The sequence below is a fragment of the Pelobates fuscus genome, chromosome 2 (genome assembly GCF_036172605.1).
Source record: "Pelobates fuscus isolate aPelFus1 chromosome 2, aPelFus1.pri, whole genome shotgun sequence".
Classification (NCBI taxonomy): domain Eukaryota; kingdom Metazoa; phylum Chordata; class Amphibia; order Anura; family Pelobatidae; genus Pelobates; species Pelobates fuscus.
The window spans coordinates 82,595,064-82,621,579 of NC_086318.1; the positions used below are offsets into that span (position 1 = coordinate 82,595,064).

Sequence of the window (26,516 nt, forward strand, 5' to 3'; positions counted from 1 at the left end):
TTGCTTTACATAGAAATAAAAATAAAAAACAGAAAAAAACAAAACAGAAAGAATGTAGCAGTGCCATTTATTTGTCCGTTTGCAAACATTCCTAACGTGCAGCGTGATGAAATGTTTTCAGTGGCTGCATCAGGATATTCAGAGCAGCAGTCCTAGGTGTCAGCCTGTCAAGTTGATTTTCACATTCCCAGCAGCTATCAGGGATTCTCCACTCTCACCAATAAAGGCTAGTCTGAGACCAACCCCTCTCTTCTGATTGACAGTCCCCCTGAGAAGTGCACGCCGCACCCCCTTTAAATCCAAGACACATAAAAAGGCAGAGCTTATCCAGCTGTTAAATGGCCACATGGTGGAGTCTTCCAGGGATCTACATTCTACTCCTTTCACTTAGCTATCCCTGTTTAACCCATACAGTACATTGAACTCCTGTAACAATCTTAGATAGAAAAAAATGAAGAAATAAATAAAGCCTAATGCTGGGGGTTTGTGTGAGACGCCAGTGTTTACTGTAAGAAGCAGAGCTCTTGTCACTATCCACATGGCTTTCCCAAGCTTCAGTCCCAGCTGCAGTGACAGCAGTACTGTCACCTGCAAGGCAAGCAGCTATCAATACGGGACAGGGGATACTGAAAACTTGTCTGCTACAGGCCACCTGCTGGTAGCTGTGTTCCTTGGAATCGTTGGGAGTTTGGGCTTCTTTAATAACCTGCTGGTACTTGTCCTCTTCTGCAACTACAAAATACTGCGTTCTCCCATAAACCTACTTCTGATGAACATTTCCATAAGTGACCTGATGGTGTGCATCTTGGGGACCCCGTTCAGTTTTGCTGCAAGCACGCAGGGACGTTGGCTCATAGGAAATGCCGGCTGCATCTGGTATGGATTTATCAACACACTTTTTGGTAAGATTCATTCTTTATTTTGATCTGTGCAAGTGGTTAAAACAGCCATTACGCACGTGCATTTATTAATTAAAAAAAAGTGGTAGATGCATTGAACTGCCTTATGGCAGAGGTGGTAGAAGAAAATGTTTAGAACAGGCATACGACTGTACACAATAAGAAATTAGGTCAAAAATAAAATTCAACATTTTCTGTAAGAAATAGGCAGCCTAGTAAATCAATAATCTAGCCAAATTATAAGTGCTTTTATGTTTATTATGCAAATACAATGTTATATAATTGGATAACAGCTGGTAAGACACTGAAGACAAGAGGCTTTTTTTAAAGGTATCGTATATCCGCATGTTAGAATTGATCTAATTACACATAACATGTTATGCTGATATTGCAACTTCAACAGAAAATCTATTATTTTTAACGAGGACAGAATTCTTCTAAACTGAGATAAAAAAAAACACAGGTAAAACACTAGTAAAGAGAACATGGCTTGATATACAAAATAAGGAAATCAGTTTACCCGAATTAAATATTTGGACATTTAGACCTAAGTAAGGATAAGGATGAGGGAGAACCATATTTAACAACAACCAGAGAGCTACTGGTTGCTTGTCCCATTCAAAGTGAGATTTGTCACCTAATTTCATATTTCAGATAATATGTGAGTATATAGATTTCTGATTACATACAGGTCCACGTTACCAAGACTAAACTGGTGTTAAGCAGTAGCAAAGTTCCAAAGTTTTTGTAACAATCTATAACTGCAATTTGCCCCAGAATTGCACCTGGTTCTGCCTTGATAAATTGGGGGCTTTAAATCTGCAGGAACCTGAGTGTTTGACTTTGCTGTGCACTGCATGCAAGGTGTTAGTGAGTTCAGAGAGAAAGTGTGACTTTTAATCAGAGAGCATCCACGCAGACAGTCCCAGGAGTGCGATATTCAATTAGCCTCCATACTTATGATGTGCAGGGAACGGGTGGTGAGATACAAATAAAGAAGACCAGGTTTTGATCTGCATCAAAAAGATAAACATGCTATTTTCTATGTTTACAAACAGATTCCTCATTACTATTTACAACTTCACCCTGTCATTAACTTTGGTAATGTGCAGTCAATACAAGATATAGTATTATAGTATGTATTAGATTCAAAAAGTTCAGCTGTAAAATATTCATTGTTTATGAACAACTTTCCATATTAAACATTTTTATTGATCACCTTGTTTCGGGACTAGAAGTAAGTCAAACATTGCTATTTCTTCCATCTTATAAAAGTGTAAATCACAACCCAAAACCCCTATACCGCCTGTATTAACACATTCTTCTCCGTGATCCTGCAATGCCTAATGAGCCTCACGAGGGAAATCGTTCACATCAACTTGAGTGCGATAAGTCATCCAGCACATTTAGAACTATACTATTTTATTACTCAGTAAACATCCTCCACTATCAGATAACTTTTTGTATTCTTTCTGAAATAGTTATATTCTTTTCTATTACATCATGCCCTTGTTAACCCCTTAAGGACACAACTTCAGCAATAAAAAAGGAATCATGATGGAATATTTCCATCATGTGTCCTTAAGGGGTTAATATGCCTGTTAAGACTTTTCATACCATGCACCTTTCCAAACAACTGCTATACCATATAATATCTATCTTTCTAACTCCTCCTATTACTCCATATAATCTCTCTATGACTCCTTCTATTACTCCATATAACCTCTCTATAACTCCTCCTATTACTCCATACAACCTCTCCCTATAACTCCTCCTATTACTCCATATAGCCTCTCCCTACAACTCCTCATATTACTCCATATAATATCTCTATAACTCCTTCTATTACTCCATATAACCTCTCTATAACTCCTCCTATTACTCCATACAACCTCTCCCTATAACTCCTCCTATTACTCCATATAACCTCTCCCTATAACTCCTATTACGCAATATAACCTTTCCCTATAACTCCTCCTATTACTCCATATAACCTCTCCCTATAACTCCTCCTATTACTCCATATAACCTCTCACTATAACTCCTCCTATTACTCCATACAACCTTTCCCTATAACTCCTCCTATTACTCCATATAACCTCTCCCTATAATACCTCCTATTACTCCATATAACCTCTCCCTATAACCCCTCCTATGACTCCATATAACTTCTCCCTATAAATACTCCTATTACTCCATATAACCTCTCCCTATAACTCCTCCTATTACTCCATACAACCTCTCACTATAACTCCTCCTATTACTCCATATAACCTGCCAATATAACCTCCTCCTATTACTCCATACAACCTCTCCCAATAACTCCTCCTATTACTCCATACAACCTCTCTCTATAACTCATCCTATTACTCCATACAACATCTCCCAATAACTCCTCCTATTACTCCATATAACTTCTCACTATAACTCCTCATATTACTCCACATAACCTCTCACTATAACCCCTCCTATTACTCCATATAACCTCTCCTTATAACTCATCCTATTACTCCATATAACTTCTCCCTATAAATCCTCCTATTACTCCATATAACCTCTCCCTATAACTCCTCCTATTACTCCATATACCCTCCCAATATAACTCCTCCTATTACTCTATATACCCTCTCTATAACTCCTCCTATTACTCCATACAACCTCTCACTATAACTCCTCCTATTACTCTATATACCCTCCCAATATAACTCCTCCTATTACTCTATATACCCTCTCAATATAACCCCTCCTATTACTCCATATAACTTCTCCCTATAAATCCTCCTATTACTCCATATAACCTCTCCCTGTAACTCATCTTATTACTCCATATAACCTCTCCCTATAACTCCTCCTATTACTCCATACAACCTCTCCCTATAACTCCTCCTATTACTCCATACAACCTCTCCCAATAACTCCTCCTATTACTCCATATAACTATTCCTATTACTCCATACAACCTCTCTATAATTCCTCCTATTAGTCCATAAAAAAACTAACTTGAGTGGTTATGGTGATTGGAGTGTTCCTTTAAGATTTTTGTATCACTTTACCGGCATCCCAGAGCTCTTATATTTTGTCCCAAAAACTATATTTATTCATAGAGAACTTTCTTTGTTCATTTGAAGCATCTTTCTCAGGTAAAAAAAAAAAATTACGAAATAAATGCAAACTTATCTATAAGTTCTGGTCCTAGCTGTGGTGGTCCACAGATGTATTCAACCACAACATTTCTTCCTCCCTGATACAATCATCATACAATCAACAGTCTTTATGTTTTTATGCCCACATACAGGGCCGCCATCAGGGCATGACAACCGCAACGGTTGTCATGGGCCCGGCGGTCCTGGGGGGCCCGGACTGCTCAGGTCGTCCGGGCCCCACATTCAGTGGGTACATACCTGGTCGCAGGGGGCCCTGCGACCCCGGTATGTACCCACTGGGCCAGCCTCTTCTCCTGGGGGGCCCAGCAGCCGGTCACCTCAGGGCCCCCCAGAGGCTGGCCCTGCTGACAACCGGCGGGCGCGCGAGGGAGCACTCTCCTCTGAGTGCTTCCTCTTCAGCTCCCTCGCGCACCGTACTGATGCCGGAGCCGGAAGATGACGTCATCTTCCGGCTCCGGCATCAGTACGCGGCGCGCGAGGGAGTTGAAGAGGAAGCACTCAGCCAGGGAGAGTGCTCCCTCGCGCGCCCGCCGGTTGTCAGGGAGGAAATTTGAGTGAGTGGGGGTGGGGGAGAGGGAGGGAGGAAATTTGAGTGAGTGGGGGTGGGGGTGGGGGAGAGGGAGAGGGAGGGAGGAAATTTGAGTGAGTGGGGGTGGGGGAGAGGGAGGGAGGGAGGAAATTTGAGTGAGTGGGGGTGGGGGAGAGGGAGGGAGGAAATTTGAGTGAGTGGGGGTGGGGGGGAGGGAGGAAATTTGAGTGAGTGGGGGTGGGGGGGAGGAAGGAGATTTGAGTGAGTGGGGGTGGGGGGGAGAGGGAGGAAATGTGAGTGGGGGTGGGGGGGAGAGGGAGGAAATTTGAGTGAGTGGGGGTAGGGGTGGGGGGGAGGGAGGAAATTTGAGTGAGTGGGGGGGAGAGGGAGGGAAGGGAGGAAATTTGAGGGAGTGAGGGGGAGAGGGAGGGAGGAAATTTGGGGGGAGAGGAAGGGAGGAAATTTGAAGGGGGGGAGAGGAAGGTAGGAAATTTGAAGGGGGGGAGAGGAATTAAATTTGGGGGGGAGAGGAAGGTAGGAAATTTGAAGGGGGGAGAGGAAGGAAATTTGGGGGGGAGAGGAAGGGAGGAAATTTGAAGGGGGAGAGGAAGGAAATTTGAGGGAGGGGAGGGAGAGGTAGGAATTTGAGGGGGGAGAGGATGGGAGGAAATTTGAGGGAGGGGGGAGAGGAAGGGAGGAAATTTGAGGGAGGGGGGAGAGGAAGGGAGGACATTTGAGGGAGGGGGGAGAGGAAGGGAGGACATTTGAGGGAGGGGGAGAGGAAGGGAGGACATTTGAGGGGGAGAGGAAGGGAGGACATTTGAGGGAGGGGAGAGGAAGGGAGGAAATTTGAGGGGGGAGAGGAAGGAAATTTGAGGGAGGGGGAGAGGAAGGAAATTTGAGGGGGAGGGAGGAAGGAAATTTGAGGGGGGAGGGAGGAAGGAAATTGGAGGGGGAGAGGACATTGGAGGGGGGAGGATGGAAATTGGAGGGGGGAAGGAAATTGGAGGGGGGAGAAGGAAGGAAATGAGAGGGAGGGGGAGAAGAAGGAAATTGGAGGGGGGAGAAGGCAATGAGAGGGAGGGGGAGAAGAAGGAAATTGGAGAGGGGTAGGGGGAGAGATTGACATCCATCACACACACACCATGCACCCCTTGCACACAGAAAAACACACAATGCATTACACACAGACACACATACAAAAGCAATGCATCCCTTACACACAGCAACACACAATGCACCCCTTCCACACACTCAGTGCATCCCTTACAGACACACACACTGCATCCCATACATACACAAACTCACCTTGCAGCCCTTACACATACAAACACAGATTCACACAATGCATTCCTTACACACATCAGGACACCCCCCCCCCCACACACCCCTGTGAACAAACTCATTGGTGGAACATGAAGGTGGACCCTGGGACCCAGACCTTGAGCTGTGTAAAGGGCCCTCAAAAAATGGAGCTGCTTCTCGTTCTCCCAGAACATTGATTTTTGTGACCACAGTTACAAACCGCCTCCAGAGAGCCTGTTCTACACCAGACCAGTGGAGCCAGACGGCAGCTGAAGCCCATCATCATCCTCATCTGGTTGTAAGTAGGCAATCTACTATATTATTAGTGACACTAATCTTCTCTAATTTACCTCACATTAAAGGGACACTATAGTCCCCAGAACCACTGCAGCTTAATGTAGTGGTTCTGGTGTCTATAGCCTGTCCCTGCAGGCCTTTTATTGTAAACACGGTGGCACTGCAGCACTGTGTTAGTTAACATGGCAGATCATATGGGTGGGGCACTGTGATGTCACATGGGGGGCGGCAAACTTTACTTTTGCCTAGGGCGGCAAAAATCCTTGCACCGGCCCTGCAGACACTGCATCCCTGTGGGCGGACTCGGGGGGGTGGGGGGGAGGGACTCGGGTGCAGGCGCCGGGGGGCCCAGACCTTGAGCTGTGTCAGGGGCCCCAGAATTTCTGATGGCAGCCCTGCCCACATATAAAATTGTATCACTGTCACCTTTATTTCAAACTTGGCTATTTTTACATTTTGCTAATTCACTCTTCAAGTCAAAGTTGCACAACTGACCCCGCTGTCAACAATGTTTTATCACAGAAGTGGTTTAATTGTAGGGAATAGGAAACAGACTTGCAAAGTGTAAGAGAAAAAGTACTGACTTGGAAATAATTCCTAGATAAGCAATAGACAGCTGGATTGTAACAACCTAAATTCAGTTCAGTTTGGAATCAACTTTAATTTGATATTTATTGAAAAAACCCTTTACAATATCTGACCACCACAAGCATTATCCCATATTTACCAAGATAGACCTTAAAAAGAAGATACACTGAGAAGGGAGAGGGACATGGTTCTTGCCACTGCAGTTGTTTAACCTGTTTATGCTCTTTAGTCCTGCTGCCTTCTAGGAATTAAAGAAACAGTTTGCAAAAGCTGCAGTTCTCGTGCCTCTCGTGCTGGAGCCACGAGTGTGCTATGACCATGGCTTTCTAATTTTTCCCAATGAGCTCATTGAGAAAGGGAGGGAGGCAGGCCTGGTTAAAGTTAGCTCTGATACCAGATGCAGATATCAGATGCAGAAGGAAGCTTCCATGGCTGTCTGATTGGTAGCCAGGGGGGTGTTTCTGTCCCCAACTGTAAAAATGCCAATTTCTAATGAACACAAATAGCACTTGATAAAGCACTTACTGTGTGTGTTCCTTTAACAGCTTTAATAACTGTGAACAATTCCTCATTAGTAAAGTTGGCTCTCCAGATACTGTTCACATTGTAAAGCTTCCTCCTAGAGGTAAAAAGCACTGTTACAGAACTTACCGATGCCTCTGCTTCCTATAGGAATTCCAAAAACTGGACCATTATTTTGTTATCTAAAAAGCAATTCACTGTTTGCTGCAGTTGTAGCCTTATACTAGCTGAAGGAAGTCATTGTTGCTACACAACCATGTGAAACTCAAAGGCACACTCTAGGCACCATAACCACTTTATCTCATTGAAGTGGTTTTAAGATCTTAAGACTCCTTCTGTTAATACGTTTTTAAACAGTTTGACGCAGAATGAAAGTCCCTAGCAACCCGCATACTTGCCCCTCTCCCTGCTCCATGAGTTAATGCTTTAGCAGGTGGGGTTGTGTAAAATTAGTAAAAAATAAATAAATAAAATAAAAAAAGTCTGCTTAAAGTTATTTGTAAAGAATTAGCTGCAAATTGCTAGCAGTTTGTGAACATTGGTCTGTATGTGACTGCCACATACAATAAATGGAAAAAAATTACAAACGCTGCATGCACATACCATTTAAATACAGGAATATACTCTAGCCTGTATACTAAACCATCCATCCCTAACAATTCTCTTTCTTGCCTTTCTTTCCTACATACCAATATCTCTCCTTTACCTCTCTAGATGATGGTATTGTGAGTCTTCAGTTATAGCACATTGGAGGTGGATAAACAGAAGGCAACTGCAGTCCACTGTTTAGCAGACAAGACTCTTGCAAAACATATTATCTCCTTTTCATCCTTTTATGTTTAGAATATAGACATTACCAAAGCACTGGATTCCTCCCTACAATATTTTTTAAGTATTTTCAAAGTATACATCCTTGGAATAACATTTAAGTGCTTTTTAAACATAATCATAAACTCAGTGACTACGAAATGTCACTAAAATCAGTGACTATGAAATGTCACACTTTTTGCCGCAATGAAATTACATCAAATAACGATCCAATGTGAAGAGTCACAATACTCTATGATATAGAGATACTTTATTTCATAGAGGACCGATATTGTCAGAATATTTTCTTTAGCCTTTTTGGTTAGGTAATACATAATATTATACTATAGAAAAAGAGACACAACTTCCAGTGTTAGAAAATAAATCCTTCACTGGAGTTGGTAAGGTTGCAGGGTATTAGGGCATAACCCAAGGGATAAAGTATAAAAATGAAGAGACTGAAAAACGGGATTGCAAAAAGGTCCTCCCAATTCACAGTTCCTAAACCTAGAAAAGAGCTGTTCATTAATCTAAGGCAGCCAATTGCCTGTATAGAACATAAGTGAAATAATAATAAATTTTATTAGCCCCTCTTGAGGAGAAAAAATGAAAAAATAATAAACGAAAAAATATAGTGACAAAAGTGTCCTCCTTGCCCCCTCTCAACCATCCGCCACTCCGTCTCTCGCCTTAAGCAGTTCCTGCTCATCTGCCCACAGTCAGGTGTCTGTCAAGGACATGTTTGAGCGTATCTGACAGCTGGCTTGTCTGAACTCTTAGCCCGCCAGCTTTTACCATACAAGCTGGTGGAGTCTGAGGCGTTCCAAAAATTTGTAGCTATTGGGACACCGCAGTGGAAGGTACCCGGTCAAAATTTCTTTGCACAAAAGGCAATCCCCAACCTGTACTCGATTGTGCAAAAGGAAGTAATGGCATGTCTGGCACACAGTGTTGGGGCAAGGGTCCATCTGACCACTGATACCTGGTCTGCAAAGCATGGTCAGGGCAGGTATATCACCTACACTGCGCATTGGGTAAACCTGCTGATGGCTGCCAAGCATGGAATGCGTGGCTCTGCAGAGGAGTTGGTGACACCGCCACGACTTGCAGGCAGGCCTGCTGCCACCTCCTCTACTCCTCCTACTCCATCCTCTTCCATAACCTCCTCAGCTGAGTCCTCTTCTGCTGCTGCGTCTTGCTCCACATCAACGGCACCCCCCCAGCTCCCCAGGTACTATTCCACATCCCGGATACGGTAGTGTCACGCCGTCTTGGGGTTGACTTGCCTGAAAGCAGAGAGTCACACCAGACCAGCACTCCTGTCCGCCTTGAACGCACAGGTGGATCAGTGGCTGACTCCGCACCAACTGGAGATCGGCAAAGTGGTTTGTGACAACGGAAGAAATTTGTTGGGGGCATTGAATTTGGGCAAGTTGACACATGTGCCGTGCATGGCACATGTGTGTAATCTGATCGTACAACGCTTTGTGCATAAGTACCCAGGCTTACAGGATGTCCTGAAGCAGCCCAGGAAGGTGTGTGGAAGGTGTGTGGCCATTTCAGGCATTCCTACACGGCCATGGCGCACTTTTCAGATATCCAGCGGCGAAACAACATGCCAGTGAGGCGCTTGATTTGCGACAGCCCGACACGTTGGAATTCAACACTCCTAATGTTCGACCGCCTGCTCCAACAAGAAAAAGCCATTAACGACTATTTGTATGACCGGGGTGCTAGGACAGCCTCTGCGGAGCTGGTAATTTTTTTTTTCACGTTACTGGACGCAATGCCTGTAGGCTCATGCGTCCTTTTGAGGAGGTGACAAACCTAGTCAGTCGCACCGAAGGCACCATCAGCGACATCATACCATTTGTTTTCTTCCTGCAGCGTGCCCTGCGAAGAGTGCTGGATCAGGCCGTAGATGAGCGTGAAGAGGAAGAGGAAGAGTTGTGGTCACCATCACCACCAGAAACAGCCTTATCAGCATCGCTTGCTGGACCTGCGGCAACGCTGGAAGAGGATTGTGAGAAAGAGGAGTCAGAGGAGGAATGTGGCTTTGAGGAGGAGGAGGAAGACCAACCACAACAGGCATCCCAGGGTGCTCGTTGTCACCTATCTGGTACCCGTGGTGTTGTACGTGGCTGGGGGGAAGAACATACCTTCAGTGAGATCACTGAGGACGAGGAATGGGACATGAGTAGCTCGGCATCCAACCTTGTGCAAATGGGGTCTTTCATGCTGTCGTGCCTGTTGAGGGACCCTCGTATAAAAAGGCTGAAGGAGAACGACCTGTACTGGGTGTCCATGCTACTAGACCCCCGGGATAAGCAGAAAGTGCCTGAAATGTTATTGAATTACCGCAAGTCGGAAATGATGCACAGTTCCAAAATAAATTAAAAAGTATGCTTTACACAGCATATAAGGGTGATGTCACAGCACAACGAGAATATAACCGGGGAAGAGGTGAAAGTAATCCTCCTCCTCCCACGACCACGCCGGCAAGGACAGGACGCTTTACAGATGTGTTGTTGATGGAGGACATGCGGAGCTTTTTAAGTCCTACGCATCGCCACAGCCCTTCGGGGTCCACCCTCAGAGAACGACTCGACCAACAGGTAGCAGACTACCTCGCCTTAACTGCAGATATCAACACTTTGAGGAGCGATGAACCCCTTGACTACTGAGTGTGCAGTCTTGACCTGTGGCCTGAGCTATCCCAATTTGCGATAGAACTTCTGGCCTGCCCCGCTTCAGGTGTCCTGTCAGAAAGGACCTTCAGTGCAGCAGGAGGTATTGTCACTGAGAAGAGAAGCCGCCTAGGTCAAAAATGTCTAGATTACCTCACCTTTATTAAGATGAATGAGGGATGGATCCTGAAGGGACTGACAGTGGACGATACATTCGACTAAAAAAGGCCTGATGAGGGGGACGTAACAGGGATTAAACTGATAAGAATAGTACTACTTAACACACCACTCCTATCTGGTGGCACATTAGATTGCATGCGCAGTGCCCCAAATTTTAAGTAGGAGGACCGACCAAGCATCTTTTTCCATCTCCCGGTTCCTAAAATTGATGCCATATACACGTCCCCTGATAGGGGACGTAACAGGGATTAAACTGATAAGAATAGTACTACTTAACACACCTTATAATAAAGCAGAGAGATGCAATGCAGAGAGAGGAGTCTGAAGAAGAGGAGTCAGAGGTGGAAGGTGGCTTTGAGGAGGTGGAAGACCAAACACAGCAGGCGTCCCAGGGGGCTTGTTGTCACCTTTCGGGGACCCTTGGTGTTGTACGTGGCTGGATGGAGGAAGAGACCTTCAATGACATCAGTGAGGACAAGGAACGGGACATGGCTAGCTTGGTATCTAACCTTGTGCAAATGGGGAGTTTGCGGTTGTGCAAATGGACTGTTTGCGGATGTTTGCGGTGCGTTAAACGGGGAGTTTGGTCTGTCACTGCGAAGCGGGCGTAACCCTTACACTACCTGATCGATACAACATCATACCTGATGTTTTAAAGCATGTTATTCCAAACAATTTAGGAATGATAGGTGATTTATGCCCTTTATGGATTAAAACCAGACTCTGCATCAAATATGTGATTTTCCATGGGAGTTTTGCCATGGATCCCCCTCCGGCATGCCACCGTCCAGGTGTTAGTCCCCTTGAAACAACTTTTCCATCACTATTGTGGCCAGAAAGAGTCCCTGTGGGTTTTAAAATTCGTCTACCTATTGAAGTCTATGGCGGTTCGCCTGGTTCGCCCGTTCGCGAACATTTGCGGAAATTCGCGTTCGCCGTTCGCGAACTCAAAATTTTATGTTCGCAACATCTCTAATGAGAGATTTTATACATATCCAACTATAAAGATACTATGTTTGTATCCTTTCTTCCTACCTGCAACTTTGTTTCTTTGCCACTAATATTAAGTATATAAGTAATTGTAATGAGAGGGGTGTTCCAAAGATACATCCAGATGATGACATCATCAGGGAACCCTGATAGCTGGATTCCACCCAGATGGGCTTAAGGAATTTACTGAGGTATGATAGGATAATATGGAAATGAGGGCGGACTCTAAAGCCCTTTAATAACCAGTGACCGACAAGTTAAAATTTTGCAAATTTTGCAATTTTGCAAATGTTCGCAAACGGGCGAACCGGGCGAACCGCCATAGACTTCAATAGGCAGGCGAATTTTAAAACCCACAGGGACTCTTTCTAGCCACAATAGTGATGGAAACGTTGTTTCAAGGGGACTAACACCTGGACTGTGGCATGCCGGAGGGTGATCCATGGCAAAACTCCCATGGAAAATTACATAGTTGATGCAGAGTCTGGTTTTAATCCATAAAGGGCATAAATCACCTAACATTCCTAAATTGTTTGGAATAACGTGCTTTAAAACATCAGGTATGATGTTGTATCGATCAGGTAGTGTAAGGGTTACGCCCGCTTCACAGTGACAGACCAAACTCCCCGTTTAACGCACCGCAAACAACCGCAAACTCCCCATTTGCACAAGGTTGGATACCAAGCTAGCCATGTCCCGTTCCTTGTCCTCACTGATGACAACATCATCATCATCACACCGTACGTCCATGTGTGTAATGCTGCCTGACTGACACATATCCCTGTTATCTACATCCTCTGGCAATAATGGTTGCGCATCACTCATTTCTTCCAACTGATGTGTAAATAACTCCTCTGACAGATCAAGTGAAGCGGCTGTGGTGCTAGTGTTGGTGGTGGCGGCAGGCGGGCGAGTGGTAACTTGAGAGGTGCCCGAAGCTAAGCTGGAGGAGGATGGTGCGTCAAGGTTCCAAGCGGAAGCTGTAGAAGATTGGGTGTCCTGTGTTAGCCAGTCAACTATGTCCTCAGAACTTTTCGAGTTCAAGGTACGTCGCCTCTGAACACTGGTCATTATTCTAGGGCCAAAGGGAATCACAGCACCACGACCTTGACGGCCCCTGCGGGGTGGCCTGCCTCTGCCTGTCATTTTTTTTCGATTAGTGGTACTATGCGTGCAAGCTACTGTGACAACAGATATGAGTGGCACTGTGCACTGACAGAAGTTGGCAGAGTAGACGCTGTAGGCCTGACACACACGCTTGCAGACAACTAACTGCTATTCAATCTATTACAGTCAAATTTTATTTTATTTTTTTAAATGTACACTACTGTTACACCAGATATGAGTTGCACTGGTGTGACACTGTGCCCTGGCAGGCCCTGAAACGCACACGTGTGAAGGAAACTGACTGCTATTATATTACAGTCAAAAAAGGTTTTTTTGTTTTTTTTAAATGCAAGCTATTGTGACACCAGATATGAGTGGTGGCACTGGGCACAGTATACGCTGTGAGCCTTACACACACGCTGTCAGGCAGGCAACTGCAATTAGATTACACAGAAAAAAAAAAAAGCAGACTGATGTTCGAGCCCTAAAAAGGGCTTTTTTGGGGTGCTGTCCTTACAGCAGAGATCAGATGAATCCTTCAGGACTGTAGTGGACACTGAATACACTAGCCTAGCTATCGATTTCCCGATTAAATCAGCAGCAGCTACACTGTCCCTCCTTTCACTAAGAATGCAGCTTCCGGGGGGCGGGGCCTAGCTGTCATGGAGGAAAGACGCACTTTGTGTGAGCTCCCTCAATATCTCACTTTATGCAGCTATCAACAAGCGAATTTCACCCCAACATTCACCCCAGCAATGTTGCTCCTACCTGACCGACCCGACATGCTGAATAGCGGTCAGCAACTCGACAGAGTCTAACTTACCTCCATGTGGCAAGTGTGGCCTGGTGCTCACCGGGCGGGAGAGGCGGCCGATCTCCCGATCCTGGGATGCCTAGGAGCAGCTACTTCCCGGCAGGAGCTCCGTTACCCCCCCCTCGGACCGGTGGGGGTTATCCCGGTCCACCCCTGAGAGGCTGTCTGGAGCTAATGGACGCACAGAGCACAGCCACCCAGGCTGACATACTCATCTGCGACTCTCCCAATATGGCGGCAGCCGCGTGTCCTCCTGGTACCAGCAAAGCATGGCAGGATATTGAGTCTAAGCTGGACAGACTCTTTAATCAATTTTGGAAGCAAATAACAAGCAGGAAGCCCCAACAAGCTCCACCACAGCCCCAACAAGCTCCACCACAGCTAAGCGAAGCAGTCCCCATTAAAATCCACCAACGCAAAAGGCATCGCAGACGAGACCGGAGGCACAAACAGCAATACAGAGCCTGCCCCACGTCAAGCACTCGCCTCCACCTTAAGCCACCACAATCCCGCACCGGACGTGAAGCACCACCGGGACAGATCCGACCACCCGACAAAACAAGCTTCCACCACCTCAAGCCGCGAGCCCGGCACTCAGCCAGAGACTTGCCTTTGTTGTCTGCACCTGGCGCCCAGAAGGAATTGGATGAGCACAAGCAGTTAACAGCAGCTTGCCAAGCATGTCCCACTATAGCCGATCCTCCACACCATGCCTTTGATCACATGAACTGCTCTCTGCACATTAACTAATCATAAAGTAGCAAGCGTTTAAACATGTCATTAATTCACCTCCTAAAGAGTTTATTGTCATAGTTCCTTACATGCCTTTACCTTAACCGTTCATGTATTATGTTATTCACTAGTCTCATCTCATGGGGCGACTCACACTTGATTTATAACTAGTGGTGGAGCTGCTGATATAAATACACAGTTGATAACGTGCAAGCTACAACCTAAACATGACAGCGATCTTTCACAACAATGTACTGCTATATACGTACTTATACCCTCAGTGCAACTAGCCATGATATACGCACGTTCAACCTAGCATGCTCAAATATAACACACTTCTGTCTAAAAAAAAAAAATAATACAAAAAAAAAGAATGCAGCTTCCGAATGAATCTAAAATTCTAAAATGGATGCTGTCCAGGAGTTGGAAGGGTCTGGGAGGGAGGGTCTGCTGCTGATTGGCTTGAATGTGTCTGCTGACTGTGAGGTACAGGGTCAAAGTTTACTCAATGATGACGAATAGGGGGCGGACCGAACATCGCGTATATTCGCCATCCGTGGCGATCGCGAACAAGCTATGTTCGCCAGGAACTATTCGCCAGCGAACTATTCGGGACATCTCTACCCACCTGTCTTTGACTGGTCCAAAGACAAACTGGGCTTCATATGGCTGTAACGCCAGGGGAAGGATTGTTTTATTTTAATTTTCATATTAAAAATGCCTTCTACCCTATTTATACATGGGATCAGAAACAGAGGCAAGCTTTTAACCTTTAATATGCAATGCTGTCATGAAAGTATGAATTATGCACCCAAACTGCACTTTTTGATGACTTTCTATGCTATCTCTAGAAATAGAAAAAAAAAGAGAAACTGGTGCATTAACACAGATCCAAAATGAACCAGGTGAGCTATCTAAGAAAAGAAGGAATGCAAAGAGACAGATATTTGTTGACCCAGAAATAGGAGAGCAATTAGGAGAGATTTAGTGATAATATTTCCAGGTTTCATTGCAATTTAAATTAATGTCGGCTGACAAGTTCTTGTTGAAAAAGAAAAAAAAAAGTGTCATTTTTAGTGAACCTGAAAATTTATGTGATAAGAATAAAATATGGAATGGAGGCAGAAAAATGAAATTCAAACATTGGAAGGAAGACAAAAGATGGAAATAAACTTTTGTCGCATGGATTTTCCATTGAGGGAATGGTGTAAATTATTATCAGGTACAGCCCGGAGTGATAAATGTGAGCATATTAAATTCAACAATGAAAAAAGGAATTAATCGTAATTATGATAGAATATGCAGTTTCAAAAATGATGAATTTATTCTAGAAATAACAGTGGCATAAAAAACTTGGAAAGTATAAAAAAAGTGTAATGCTTTGTGATAGATGATCAGAATTAAATTGGGAAAATACATAGAAATGACCAAATTGGAAAACAAATGCAACCCATTTATAAAAATAATAGTGGTAAGTACTGATAGTCAGAGAATATGACTATGTAAGAGGGAATAAGACAGAGAGTGAATAAAAGTTCAAAAACTGGAAGAAGTGGGGTTTCACCAGATATATGCCTCTGATGAAATAGGGCAGTACCCTATGAAACGCGTAAGGCTGGAATCTATGTGGAGAGAGCTGTTGGAGAAAAGAGGATCTGACGAAAGTGAAGTAGGACTCGGCAAGCTACAATCGTTGCCTGACGTCATTCTGGAGTCTCACCCCTCGATGTGAGGTCGGAGGTGGCTTACCAAGAACGCGGACGCCGTCCTCACCGGCTGCTGCAATACCAACTTGGAAGGCGAATAACCTCATCCACAGCCATCCAAAAGAACTGATCAGGTTATATGGTCCTTTTACTTTCCCCTACTTTGGAGAAATTCCACAGCTCACTACATACACAGTATTTGCTGCTTTTATTATTATTGTGGATTTTTTATACAATAAAGTAATTTTCTTTTTATTCGACATTTCTACAAGTCATCTTTGATTCATACAAATCTAATTCAAAAGTATCTTCTAAAGTATCAACACTGGATTTATATTTCTGCACATTTAATTTTGGTTGCTACAGTTGCAGTTTTTGGCGGCAGGCTCAGTTTTTTAGATGAGAGACTGATAATTAGGCTGTCAGTTTTGTGATACTCACAAGCTTAGATTCCATTTCATTTTTATCTTTTACTGTTTTCTTTCCTTCCTTTTTTAAATTAAAGTATAATAATTCATAAGGACCTTAGCTTATCTTGCTATATATCCTTTTGGCAGATCCAAGGTGTTTTATGATACATACTAAAAGACTATATGTTCAATTTCCATCTGCTGTTTTAGCTTGGACTGATTTATTCATCAATTGGACTTTGATTTATTGCTGCTATATATACCAAAGTATTGTATATAGATTATATTTTTTTAAATATTAAAATTCACATCTATTTTCCTGTTTATTGTACATATGTTTAGGACTTATTAATTACTTAATTTCTGGATACATTTATCCACACTCCTGGATAACCTTATCTTTTTATTTGTGGCAACCCATTTATAAGTTTGTGTAATATAGCTCTACCAAGAATGTGCTCCATTGGCCTCTACCTATAGTTCCTCACATTGTTCTTTGTAACATCTCCTTGTAACTCTTAGCAGGGTTATCAAAAATTCAGAATTTTTACAAATCACACCCTAATGGTAAAATAGAGGAAAGATGTGTGGGTGGGTGAATTGTAGAATTTTTGCAAATCTGTTATTTTTCCATTTGGATTTAATTCACAAAATTCCATTGTTTAGTGACTAACGCTGTGATGAGTTCCTTGGTGGCCTCAAGCCCAGGAAGGTGTTTGGATTTGATGGGAGCTGTCTAGTGCTGCCAAGGGGAGGAACATACGCGTACAATTTTTGTTTTTGTCTTCTAAAAGAGAGCACTGCTGATTATGGTGGATGATTTGAAAGTTGCTTATTGAAGCATAACGTTCAAGGTGTTATGTGAACTGAATACATTATTTTTTTTAATTCTTTTATTTTTGGCGTGTTGTTACATTGCTCTTTGGCAATTAAGTAGGCATAACATAGTACATACATTTACACTGTCGAGTACATATGTATAACGTGTATTGCGATTCTTACAGTATCATGTTCATAGTCTCAAGGTTAGGTGTACTTTTTTTGGCGACACATGTTAACAAATAAACGGTGAACAATTAACATGTCGGAAGATTGGAGACCTCTGTAGAGTGCTTCGTCTATTTTGGACGCCCTCCGCTCGTGGTGGGTGGCATCAATTTGTGATCTCCGTTCCTCCCAGTGACACATAAGAAAAGGAGTAACGGGTAGAGAAGAAAAAAGAGAAAAAAGAGGAGGGGGGATATAGGAGGAGGGGAAGGACTTAGGCGGATGTGGCAGAAGCAGCCACAAGAGACTGTTACCCGAAATGTTATATTGTATTTGAACTGCATGTCACTGAAGGTTACATTGTATTTGAACGGCAGGTTAATATAATCGGTCCCCGAACCAGAAACTCCTAGCCGGTTCGGGAACCGATTAAAGTACCGAATGAAAGACCACCCTGCTGTGGTCGTGTGCCTCCACTTAATGGAAGGCAACAATGTTGCAACGATCCGTAATTGGGTTCGTGGGTGGCCGCCGTTCGCATAACACACACGTGGCGGCGGCCATCTTAACTCCCGAACAGCGGTGTTTGGTCGTCGAGCGTCTGGAACTAAAATCGGACGCTCGACTACCCAGACACCGCTCAGACCTCCAGGACCCCACAAACGTACGATACAAACTACCGAACGGTCCACCTTTCGGTAAGATGAATCCCCCAGATTAAGGGAATTCATCCGAACGCAGAATTAGAGCCGGATGGCTAAAATGTTCGGTACTTTTTATTCACTGAAATAGACCGGCCGCAGGGCCAGAATCCATGGAGCTGTTTTCGGCTACCGAATCCCTGCGGTCGGTCAAAACTTTAACTGTCTGTAACTCCCGAACCCCTGGTCTGATCTGGGTGAATTTTGAGTATGTTGCTCACCCAGAACAGACCTACTATTTGTCACCGTACCCCCTGTATTTAGGGGACATCCAGAAACTGGGGAAAACTCTGTTCTCACTAATGAGTTTAACTGCTAATCTAAGGGGAGGAGAGGGAGAGGAGGTGACCACAATGTGATTGGATACTTTAAGTTACCTCCCTTGCATGGGAAAAAGACATAAAAGCCAATGTGTGAATAAAGCTGACAGTTGACCTCCAGTTGACCAGTTGACCTCCAAGCTATGTGTCGTCTAGTTCTTGGAGGGAAGGGATTGTAACTACGCTACCTGTCGGGTCCTTTGTTTTGGATTGCTGTTCCTGTCTACCAGCGGAGATACCTTGGATCATACCTCTACTCCGCTACACAGCCGGTGAATGGAAACGGATTATACCCTTTTGAAACGGGACACGCTAAGAGTTACTAGAAGCGAGAGGGAGGACAGCAAGCAACAAAACAAAGGCTGTCCTGATCGCAGAGCTCATGGAAGGAGACAGAGTCACAGCTGCTGCAGCACCTCCGAGGGAGGAGGAGGAATCCGAGTTTGCCAGGGAATATAGGAGCAGGATGGCTCTATTCTCATCAGCCTTAGCGGAGCAGATGGCAGACCGGATCTACAACGATGTACAGGCGTACCTCATGCTGCGAACGACGCAGAGGAACCAACAAGCGGGGGAAGGAAGCACAACGTCTGTCCCTACCCCGCCAGCAAAAGGAAAAATACCGTACCAGGCATTCAAAGCATTTATTGATACAGAAGGGGACATTGATGGCTATTTACAGGACTTTGAACGGTTGTGCCAGCTGCATGCCATCAGCACTGAAGACCAAGTGCCCTTGCTAGCGGGTAACCTATCAGGCCGCGCAGCAGATGCCTACCGAGCCATGCCGGCAGAGGATATCCGGGACTATCAGAAGGTAAAACAAACCCTTCTCGCACGGTATGCCATTACACCTGAGGCATACCGACTACAGTTCCGGGCACTGCGCAAACCCGACAAAGACTCGCATGCAGAATTTGCACACCGGCTACAGCGTGCGGCTACCGGGTGGATTGAGGCAGCAAAAGCCGTCACGTCCCAGGAGATCACGCAGTTGTTGGTGCTGGAACAATTTTACACAAGCTTGTCCGACGATCTACAGATCTGGGTAAGAGATCGTAAGCCCTGCACCCTACAAGAGGCCGCTAAGCTAGCGGATGAGCATCAGGACACCCGGCGGTAACAGCGCTCCTCCACTAAAGTGCAATCCACGCCAACTGTTCCCCGACTTACCCCTGTAGATTTGCCCCGACCATGGGGGACCTTCCAGTCACAACCCCCCGGTACAACAACAGGGCGCACCTCCGTTGCCATACCTGTAACCAGCTTGGTCATATACAACAAGACTGTCCCCGAAACCGGGCCAGGCCAGCCTGGACCCCTCAACGACCACCGCCTACCCCTCGAGCCGCAGTTCACTGCTATCAGGCCAGAGCATTGGCTCAACCTTTCACCTCTAACCAAATAGAGGAACCCTTGGGCACCCTCCATGAGGTAAGCCCGGTAAAGGCGGCATCGGACAACCGCCAAGGCCACCGACAAGTGGTCCATGTGGAGGGAAAGCGGATGGAGGGATTAAGAGATTCCGGGGCCACCATCACTCTGGTACGGAACCATCTAGTGGCCCCGGACCATCTCACAGGAGACTGTATTGCAGTTCGGGTGGCAGGGGGAGCCATCTACAAAGTACCCACTGCTAAACTGCATTTGGACTGGGGAGCGGGGGCAGGGCAAATTGAAGTGGGGATGATGCAGGATCTGCCTGCATATGTGATTTTGGGGAATGATTTGGGGGAGCTAACCTCCGCTTTTGTTACACGACCACCTCCACAAGAGGCTTACCCGGTCGTCACCCGTCAACAGGCTCGCACCACGGCACCACACACCGACTCTGAGGCTCAGGTAAGCTCGACCCCCCCTGATCACACTGTGTTACCCTGGGATGCCCCATTAGAATTTGGTAGTGAGGTCGCCCTAGACCCGTCCCTACAGGTTTACAAGGACCGGGTAGATAAAAACCAGAATGGCATCGAGGGGGAGAGGTATGCTTGGGATAAGGGGTTACTGTACCGGTATGCAGAAAAGGTAGTAGCTGGATCTATCCCCGTCCCCATCAAACAGTTAATTGTGCCTCGAAAGTATAGGCGAGAATTAATGCAAATTGCCCACGACATCCCCCTGTCAGGCCACTTAGGGATCAGCAGAATTTCTTCTGGCCAGGGATATCCCAGGATATTAAGCAGTACTGTAATACTTGTGATACCTGTCAGAGAGTGGGGAAAAGAGGGGACCGATACAAGGCCAAACTACACACCCTGCCCATAATCGAAGAACCCTTTAGCCGGGTAGCGGTAGACATAATCGGACCGCTGAAACGACAGAGCCCCTCTGGCAAGAAATACATATTGACCGTAGTAGACTATGCTACTAGATACCCCGAAGCAGTAGCCCTGACGAATGTACACGCTGAGACCATAGTAGACGCTCTTATGCGCATATTTGCCCGTATGGGGATACCCGGGAGATTATTTCGGATAGGGGTACCCAATTCACGGCCGAGGTCACTCACCAGCTCTGGAAAGTATGCGGGGTCCAAGCCATCCTTAACTCCCCCTACCACCCCCAGTCCAATGGCCTCTGCGAACGTTTCAATGGAACGCTAAAACAGATGATCCGCACGTTCGTAGCGACTCAGAAAGACTGGGAGCGGTTCTTACCCCATCTCCTGTTCGCCTACCGAGAGGTGCCCCAAGAGTCCACTGGGTTCTCCCCTTTCGAATTGTTGTTCGGAAGGAGAGTAAGGGGCCCCCTAGATCTGATCAGAGAACACTGGGAAGGGGGAACGACCATTAACGGCACCCCTATCGTACCCTATGTGTTGGAGTTCCGGAACCGCTTGGAGGAACTGACCCAGGCTGTGCGTAACAACCTCCAGGCGGCCCAGACACGCCAGCGCCGATGGTATGATAGGGGAGCCAGGGACCGCAGCTTTCAGGTCGGCCAGAAGGTACTAGTCCTACGACCCGTCCCTACTGATAAGCTGCAGGCGTCCTGGCGGGGCCCATTCAAGGTGGTAGAGCAGGTCTGCGACACCACCTATATAATTGGTCCATGCGCCGGGACCGGAGACCGACGCATGTTCCATGTGAACATGCTGAAACCCTACCGCGAGCGCACCGAGGAAGTATCCGCCATCTGCGCCTCAGCCGCTGAGGACGCAGATAACCTACCCCTCCCTGACATGCTAGCCCGAGAAACCTTACAAGAGGACCTAGCGGCAGTACAGTTAGGGGAACGCTTGAATCCTCAGGAAAAAGCCCAGGCCCAAAGTTTAATTAGGGAAAAAGGAGCCACTTTTTCCAACCTCCCGGGATATACACCGTTAGCGACCCACCGAGTAGAAACCCTAGATCCGACCCCGCTCCGTCAACCGCCCTACCGCATTCCCGAAGCAGTGAGGGAGAACATGTACAAGGAGCTGAAAGAAATGTTGCAATTAGGGGTAATTGAGCCTTCGGATAGCCCCTGGGCATCCCCAGTGGTACTCGTGCCGAAGCGGGATGGAACTACCCGCTTCTGTGTAGATTACCGGAGGCTCAATGATAAAACCGTGTCCGACGCCTATCCCATGCCCCGGGTAGATGAGCTATTAGACAAAATGGCCAGGGGCAAATACTTAACCACCATTGATCTCTGCAAGGGATATTGACAAATCCCTCTGGCTGAGGACGCTATCCCCAAATCAGCCTTCGTCACCCCATTTGGCCTGTACCAATTCCGGGTCATGCCATTTGGGATGAAGAATGCCCCGGCCACCTTCCAGAGGATGGTGGACCGACTATTAGATGGGTTCCAGGAATACGCCTGCGCCTATTTAGACGACATAGCCATCTTTAGTTATTCCTGGGCAGATCACCTGAACCATATAGGGGCCGTACTAGACCGCATCAGGGAAGCCGGACTGACCCTCAAACCCAGTAAATGTCATATAGGGATGGCAGAGGTCCAATATCTAGGACACCGAGTAGGCAGCGGCCACCAAAAACCCGAGCCAGCCAAAATAGAGGCCGTGGCTAAATGGCCAACCCCCCGCACTAAAACCCAGGTACTAGCCTTTTTAGGGACCGCAGGGTATTACCGAAAGTTCGTACCTAACTACAGCACCCTGGCCAAGCCCCTTACCGACTTAACCCGCAAGAATCTCCCCAAGTTAGTAGTATGGGCCCCAGAGTGTGAACAGGCATTCCAACTCCTGAAAAATGCGCTGGTTAATGCTCCTGTGTTAGCTGCCCCCGATCCAACTAAACGCTTTCTCGTTCATACAGACGCTTCAATGTTTGGATTGGGAGCAGTACTGAGCCAGATCGGAGCAGATGGCGGGGAACATCCGGTAGCTTACCTCAGCAGAAAACTTTTACCCAGGGAAGTAAGCTACGCCACCATCGAAAAGGAATGCCTTGCCGTGGTGTGGGCCCTCAAGAAGCTGCAGCCCTATTTGTATGGGCAAACTTTCTCACTGCTCACAGATCACAACCCACTGGTCTGGCTGAACCGGGTGTCAGGGGACAATGCCAGGCTGCTGCGCTGGAGCTTGGCGCTGCAGCCATTTGACTTTAACATCCAATATCGCCCGGGGAAGCTCAATGGAAATGCAGACGGGTTATCTCGACAGACCGAACTGGACAAGTGATCTGTGGGTACTCCTCCAGACATCCCCAAGCCGATCCGTTGGGATCAGACTGTGTATGCTGGCTTGGTTCTGGGGGAGCATTGTGGCAGAAGCAGCCACAAGAGACTGTTACCCGAAATGTTACATTGTATTTGAACTGCATGTCACTGAAGGTTACATTGTATTTGAACGGCAGGTTAATATAATCGGTCCCCGAACCAGAAACTCCTAGCCGGTTCGGGAACCGATTAAAGTACCGAATGAAAGACCACCCTGCTGTGGTCGTGTGCCTCCACTTAATGGAAGGCAACAATGTTGCAACGATCCGTAATTGGGTTCGTGGGTGGCCGCCGTTCGCATAACACACACGTGGCGGCGGCCATCTTAACTCCCGAACAGCGGTGTTTGGTCGTCGAGCGTCTGGAACTAAAATCGGACGCTCGACTACCCAGACACCGCTCAGACCTCCAGGACCCCAGAAACGTACGATTCAAAACCATTCGGTAGGATGAATCCCCCAGATTAGGGGATTCATCCGAACGCAGAATTAGAGCCGGATGGCTAAAATGTTCGGTACTTTTTATTCACTGAAATAGACCGACCGCAGGGCCAGAATCCATGGAGCTTTTTTCGGCTACCGAATCCCTGCGGTCGGTCAAAACTTTAACTGTCTGTAACTCCCGAACCCCTGGTCTGATCTGGGTGAATTTTGAGTATGTTGCTCACCCAGAACAGACCTACCAGGGGACCCCTTATTTGTCACCGTACCCCCTGTATTTAGGGGACATCCAGAAACTGGGGAAAACTCTGTTCTCACTAATGAGTTTAACTGCTAATCTAAGGGGAGGAGAGGGAGAGGAGGTGACCACGATGTGATTGGATACTTTAAGTTACCTCCCTTGCATGGGAAAAAGACATAAAAGCCAATGTGTGAATAAAGCTGACAGTTGACCTCCAAGCTATGTGTCGTCTAGTTCTTGGAGGGAAGGGATTGTAACTACGCTACCTGTCGGGTCCTTTGTTTTAGATTGCTGTTCCTGTCTACCAGCGGAGATACCTTGGATCATACCTCTACTCCGCTACAGCGGAGATCGGAGTTTCGTCTGAATTACGTTCGGGTTTGGTAAGTGCTGGCGGTGCCCCATTTCCTGATCTTACCTCAGCTCTCTCTATTGCTGGCCTTCCAGGGTTCCCAGACCTTTTCATATGCTTTCAAGGTGCCTCTCACCAGGTCCATGACGTGGATATCCCTTATTTTATGTATTACCATATTGATCTGGGGGATTTCGGGTTTAAGCCATGCCTGTGCAATGGTGAGTCTAGCTGCTAGGGTGATTTTACGTAGGAGTTTTTGGTCCCTTCCTGACCATTCATCGAGTGACCTGGATAGCAGACACACCCATGGATCTATGCCCACCCTTCTTTGGGACACTTTGTCTAATAGGCTCCCTACTTCTCTCCAAAAGGCTTGTGCTTTCGGGTAGTCCCACCACACGTGTTTATATGTCCCTTTGTGTCCACAGCCCCTCCAGCACAGATCGTCTGGGGTTTTGCGCATGTGATATAACTTCACTGGGGTGGTATACCATCTAAACATGGTTTTGTATGCCTGCTCCTGTTGTGTAACACATATTGAGGTGGCCTTATTTGCATCCCAGATGTCTCTCCAATTTGTGCCCTCTAAGACCTCTCCTAGATCTGATTCCCATTGAGTGGTGTAATGTAGGTCCCCCCAGTCGGTGTTATTGGAGCTTAGGTGTGGGTAAAGATTTGTGTTTTCCTTGAGACACATTTTCTCAAAGCCCGTTGGTTTAGTTTGTGCTGCAGTTTTTGCTAATTTGTGTTGTGCGAAATCCCTGATCTGCATGTATTAAAAGAAATATGAGGGTGTTAGCCTGGTCCTTTCTGCCAGGGTTTTGAATGATAGTATCTGGTCGCCCTCGTACAGGTGGATCGCTCTCTGTAAGCCCGACCCCTCTATGTTTTTAAAGTCCCTGGCGCACATTCCTGGTGGGAATGCCCTGTTTCTCAGGACTGGCATCAGTGGGGAGGGTGAGGTTGTCAGTTTATATTTTAAAGCTGTGGCGTCCCAGACCCATAGGAAATTTAAGATTGCGGGGCATTGGGTGCGTAGTAGGGCCCTGTGTTCTTTCGGTAGCCATATATAAAATTGGGGTAGGTCTGCTCCCATAATGCCGGCCTCCAGGTCTGCCCATCTGCGGTCTCCCGGTGTTGAGTGCCACATGGCTATCTGAGCAATCTGGGCTGCGAACTGAATACATTTTACATGAGTTACTTTTTTAAGTCTCAAGGTTTTATTCACTAAGCCCCAAATTATAGACGTAATCATTCATACACATCCATTAATATCCAACATGCTCTCACAAACCGGAACGGTACCACACCCTCTAGTAATAATTCCAAAAGGGAGTCCGGGCACAGAAGTATACTTTAATTGTTCCAAGGACTTTAATTGTTCCAAGGAAAGTGACATCGTTTTGACTATGCCATGTGGCCTTTGTCATAATTTGAAAAAGTAAGTATTGCTGGGAATTTAAATTAAATGCAAAATTTTTGTAATTGAGCTGTTTTGGCCTAAATTTTGGAATCCACTTTGAATTCCCTGAAATTCAGGTAAAAGAACAAGAAGTAATAGAGGCCTTTGTCAGGGAACCACACAAAAGATATCTAAAAATAATGAGGACGCTGTCCAAATGGGGTCACCACTAGCCTCATCTAATATTAAGAAACAAGGATTATATAACGAATGTTCAGCCACCTAGTGGAAGTGACAGCAGAACGAGAGCAGAAATTGGCTTCTAATGACCCTTGATCATGATAGTTTGGAGATATGGAGCTCCAAGTGATGAGTGAGGTGATATTATGGATAGGGAAGAGCGATAGAGGAAGATTGCAAGGAAGCAATCCTTAAAAGAACTAATAATAGACTTGTGCACAATCCCTTTCAGCTGAGCTACATAAATCAAATGCCTGTCAATATAGGGACAAACAAATCACTGTGTTAATATCTACCAAGCAAATTGACTCGCTTATCAATAGACTGACGAGTAATTGATTTTTCTAGTGCATCTCAAAGGCATTGTGTGCTGACGTCAGTCGGCCAATATGCACAGAATGAACATGTCATGACACCTGTCAGAT

At 46.0% G+C, this 26,516-nt stretch overlaps 1 protein-coding gene across 1 annotated transcript in view; it reads left to right on the forward strand.

Annotated features, from left to right (window-relative positions):
• The first annotated feature begins 355 nt into the window (after positions 1-355).
• The window catches only part of LOC134585529 (vertebrate ancient opsin-like), a 108,162-nt gene continuing 82,001 nt past the window's right edge, over positions 356-26,516 (forward strand). Inside the window, exon 1 of the mRNA XM_063440953.1 lies at positions 356-902. Within this exon, the coding sequence (XP_063297023.1) occupies positions 539-902 (364 nt within the window). The 5' untranslated portion in view covers positions 356-538. The remainder of the gene's footprint in view (positions 903-26,516) is intronic.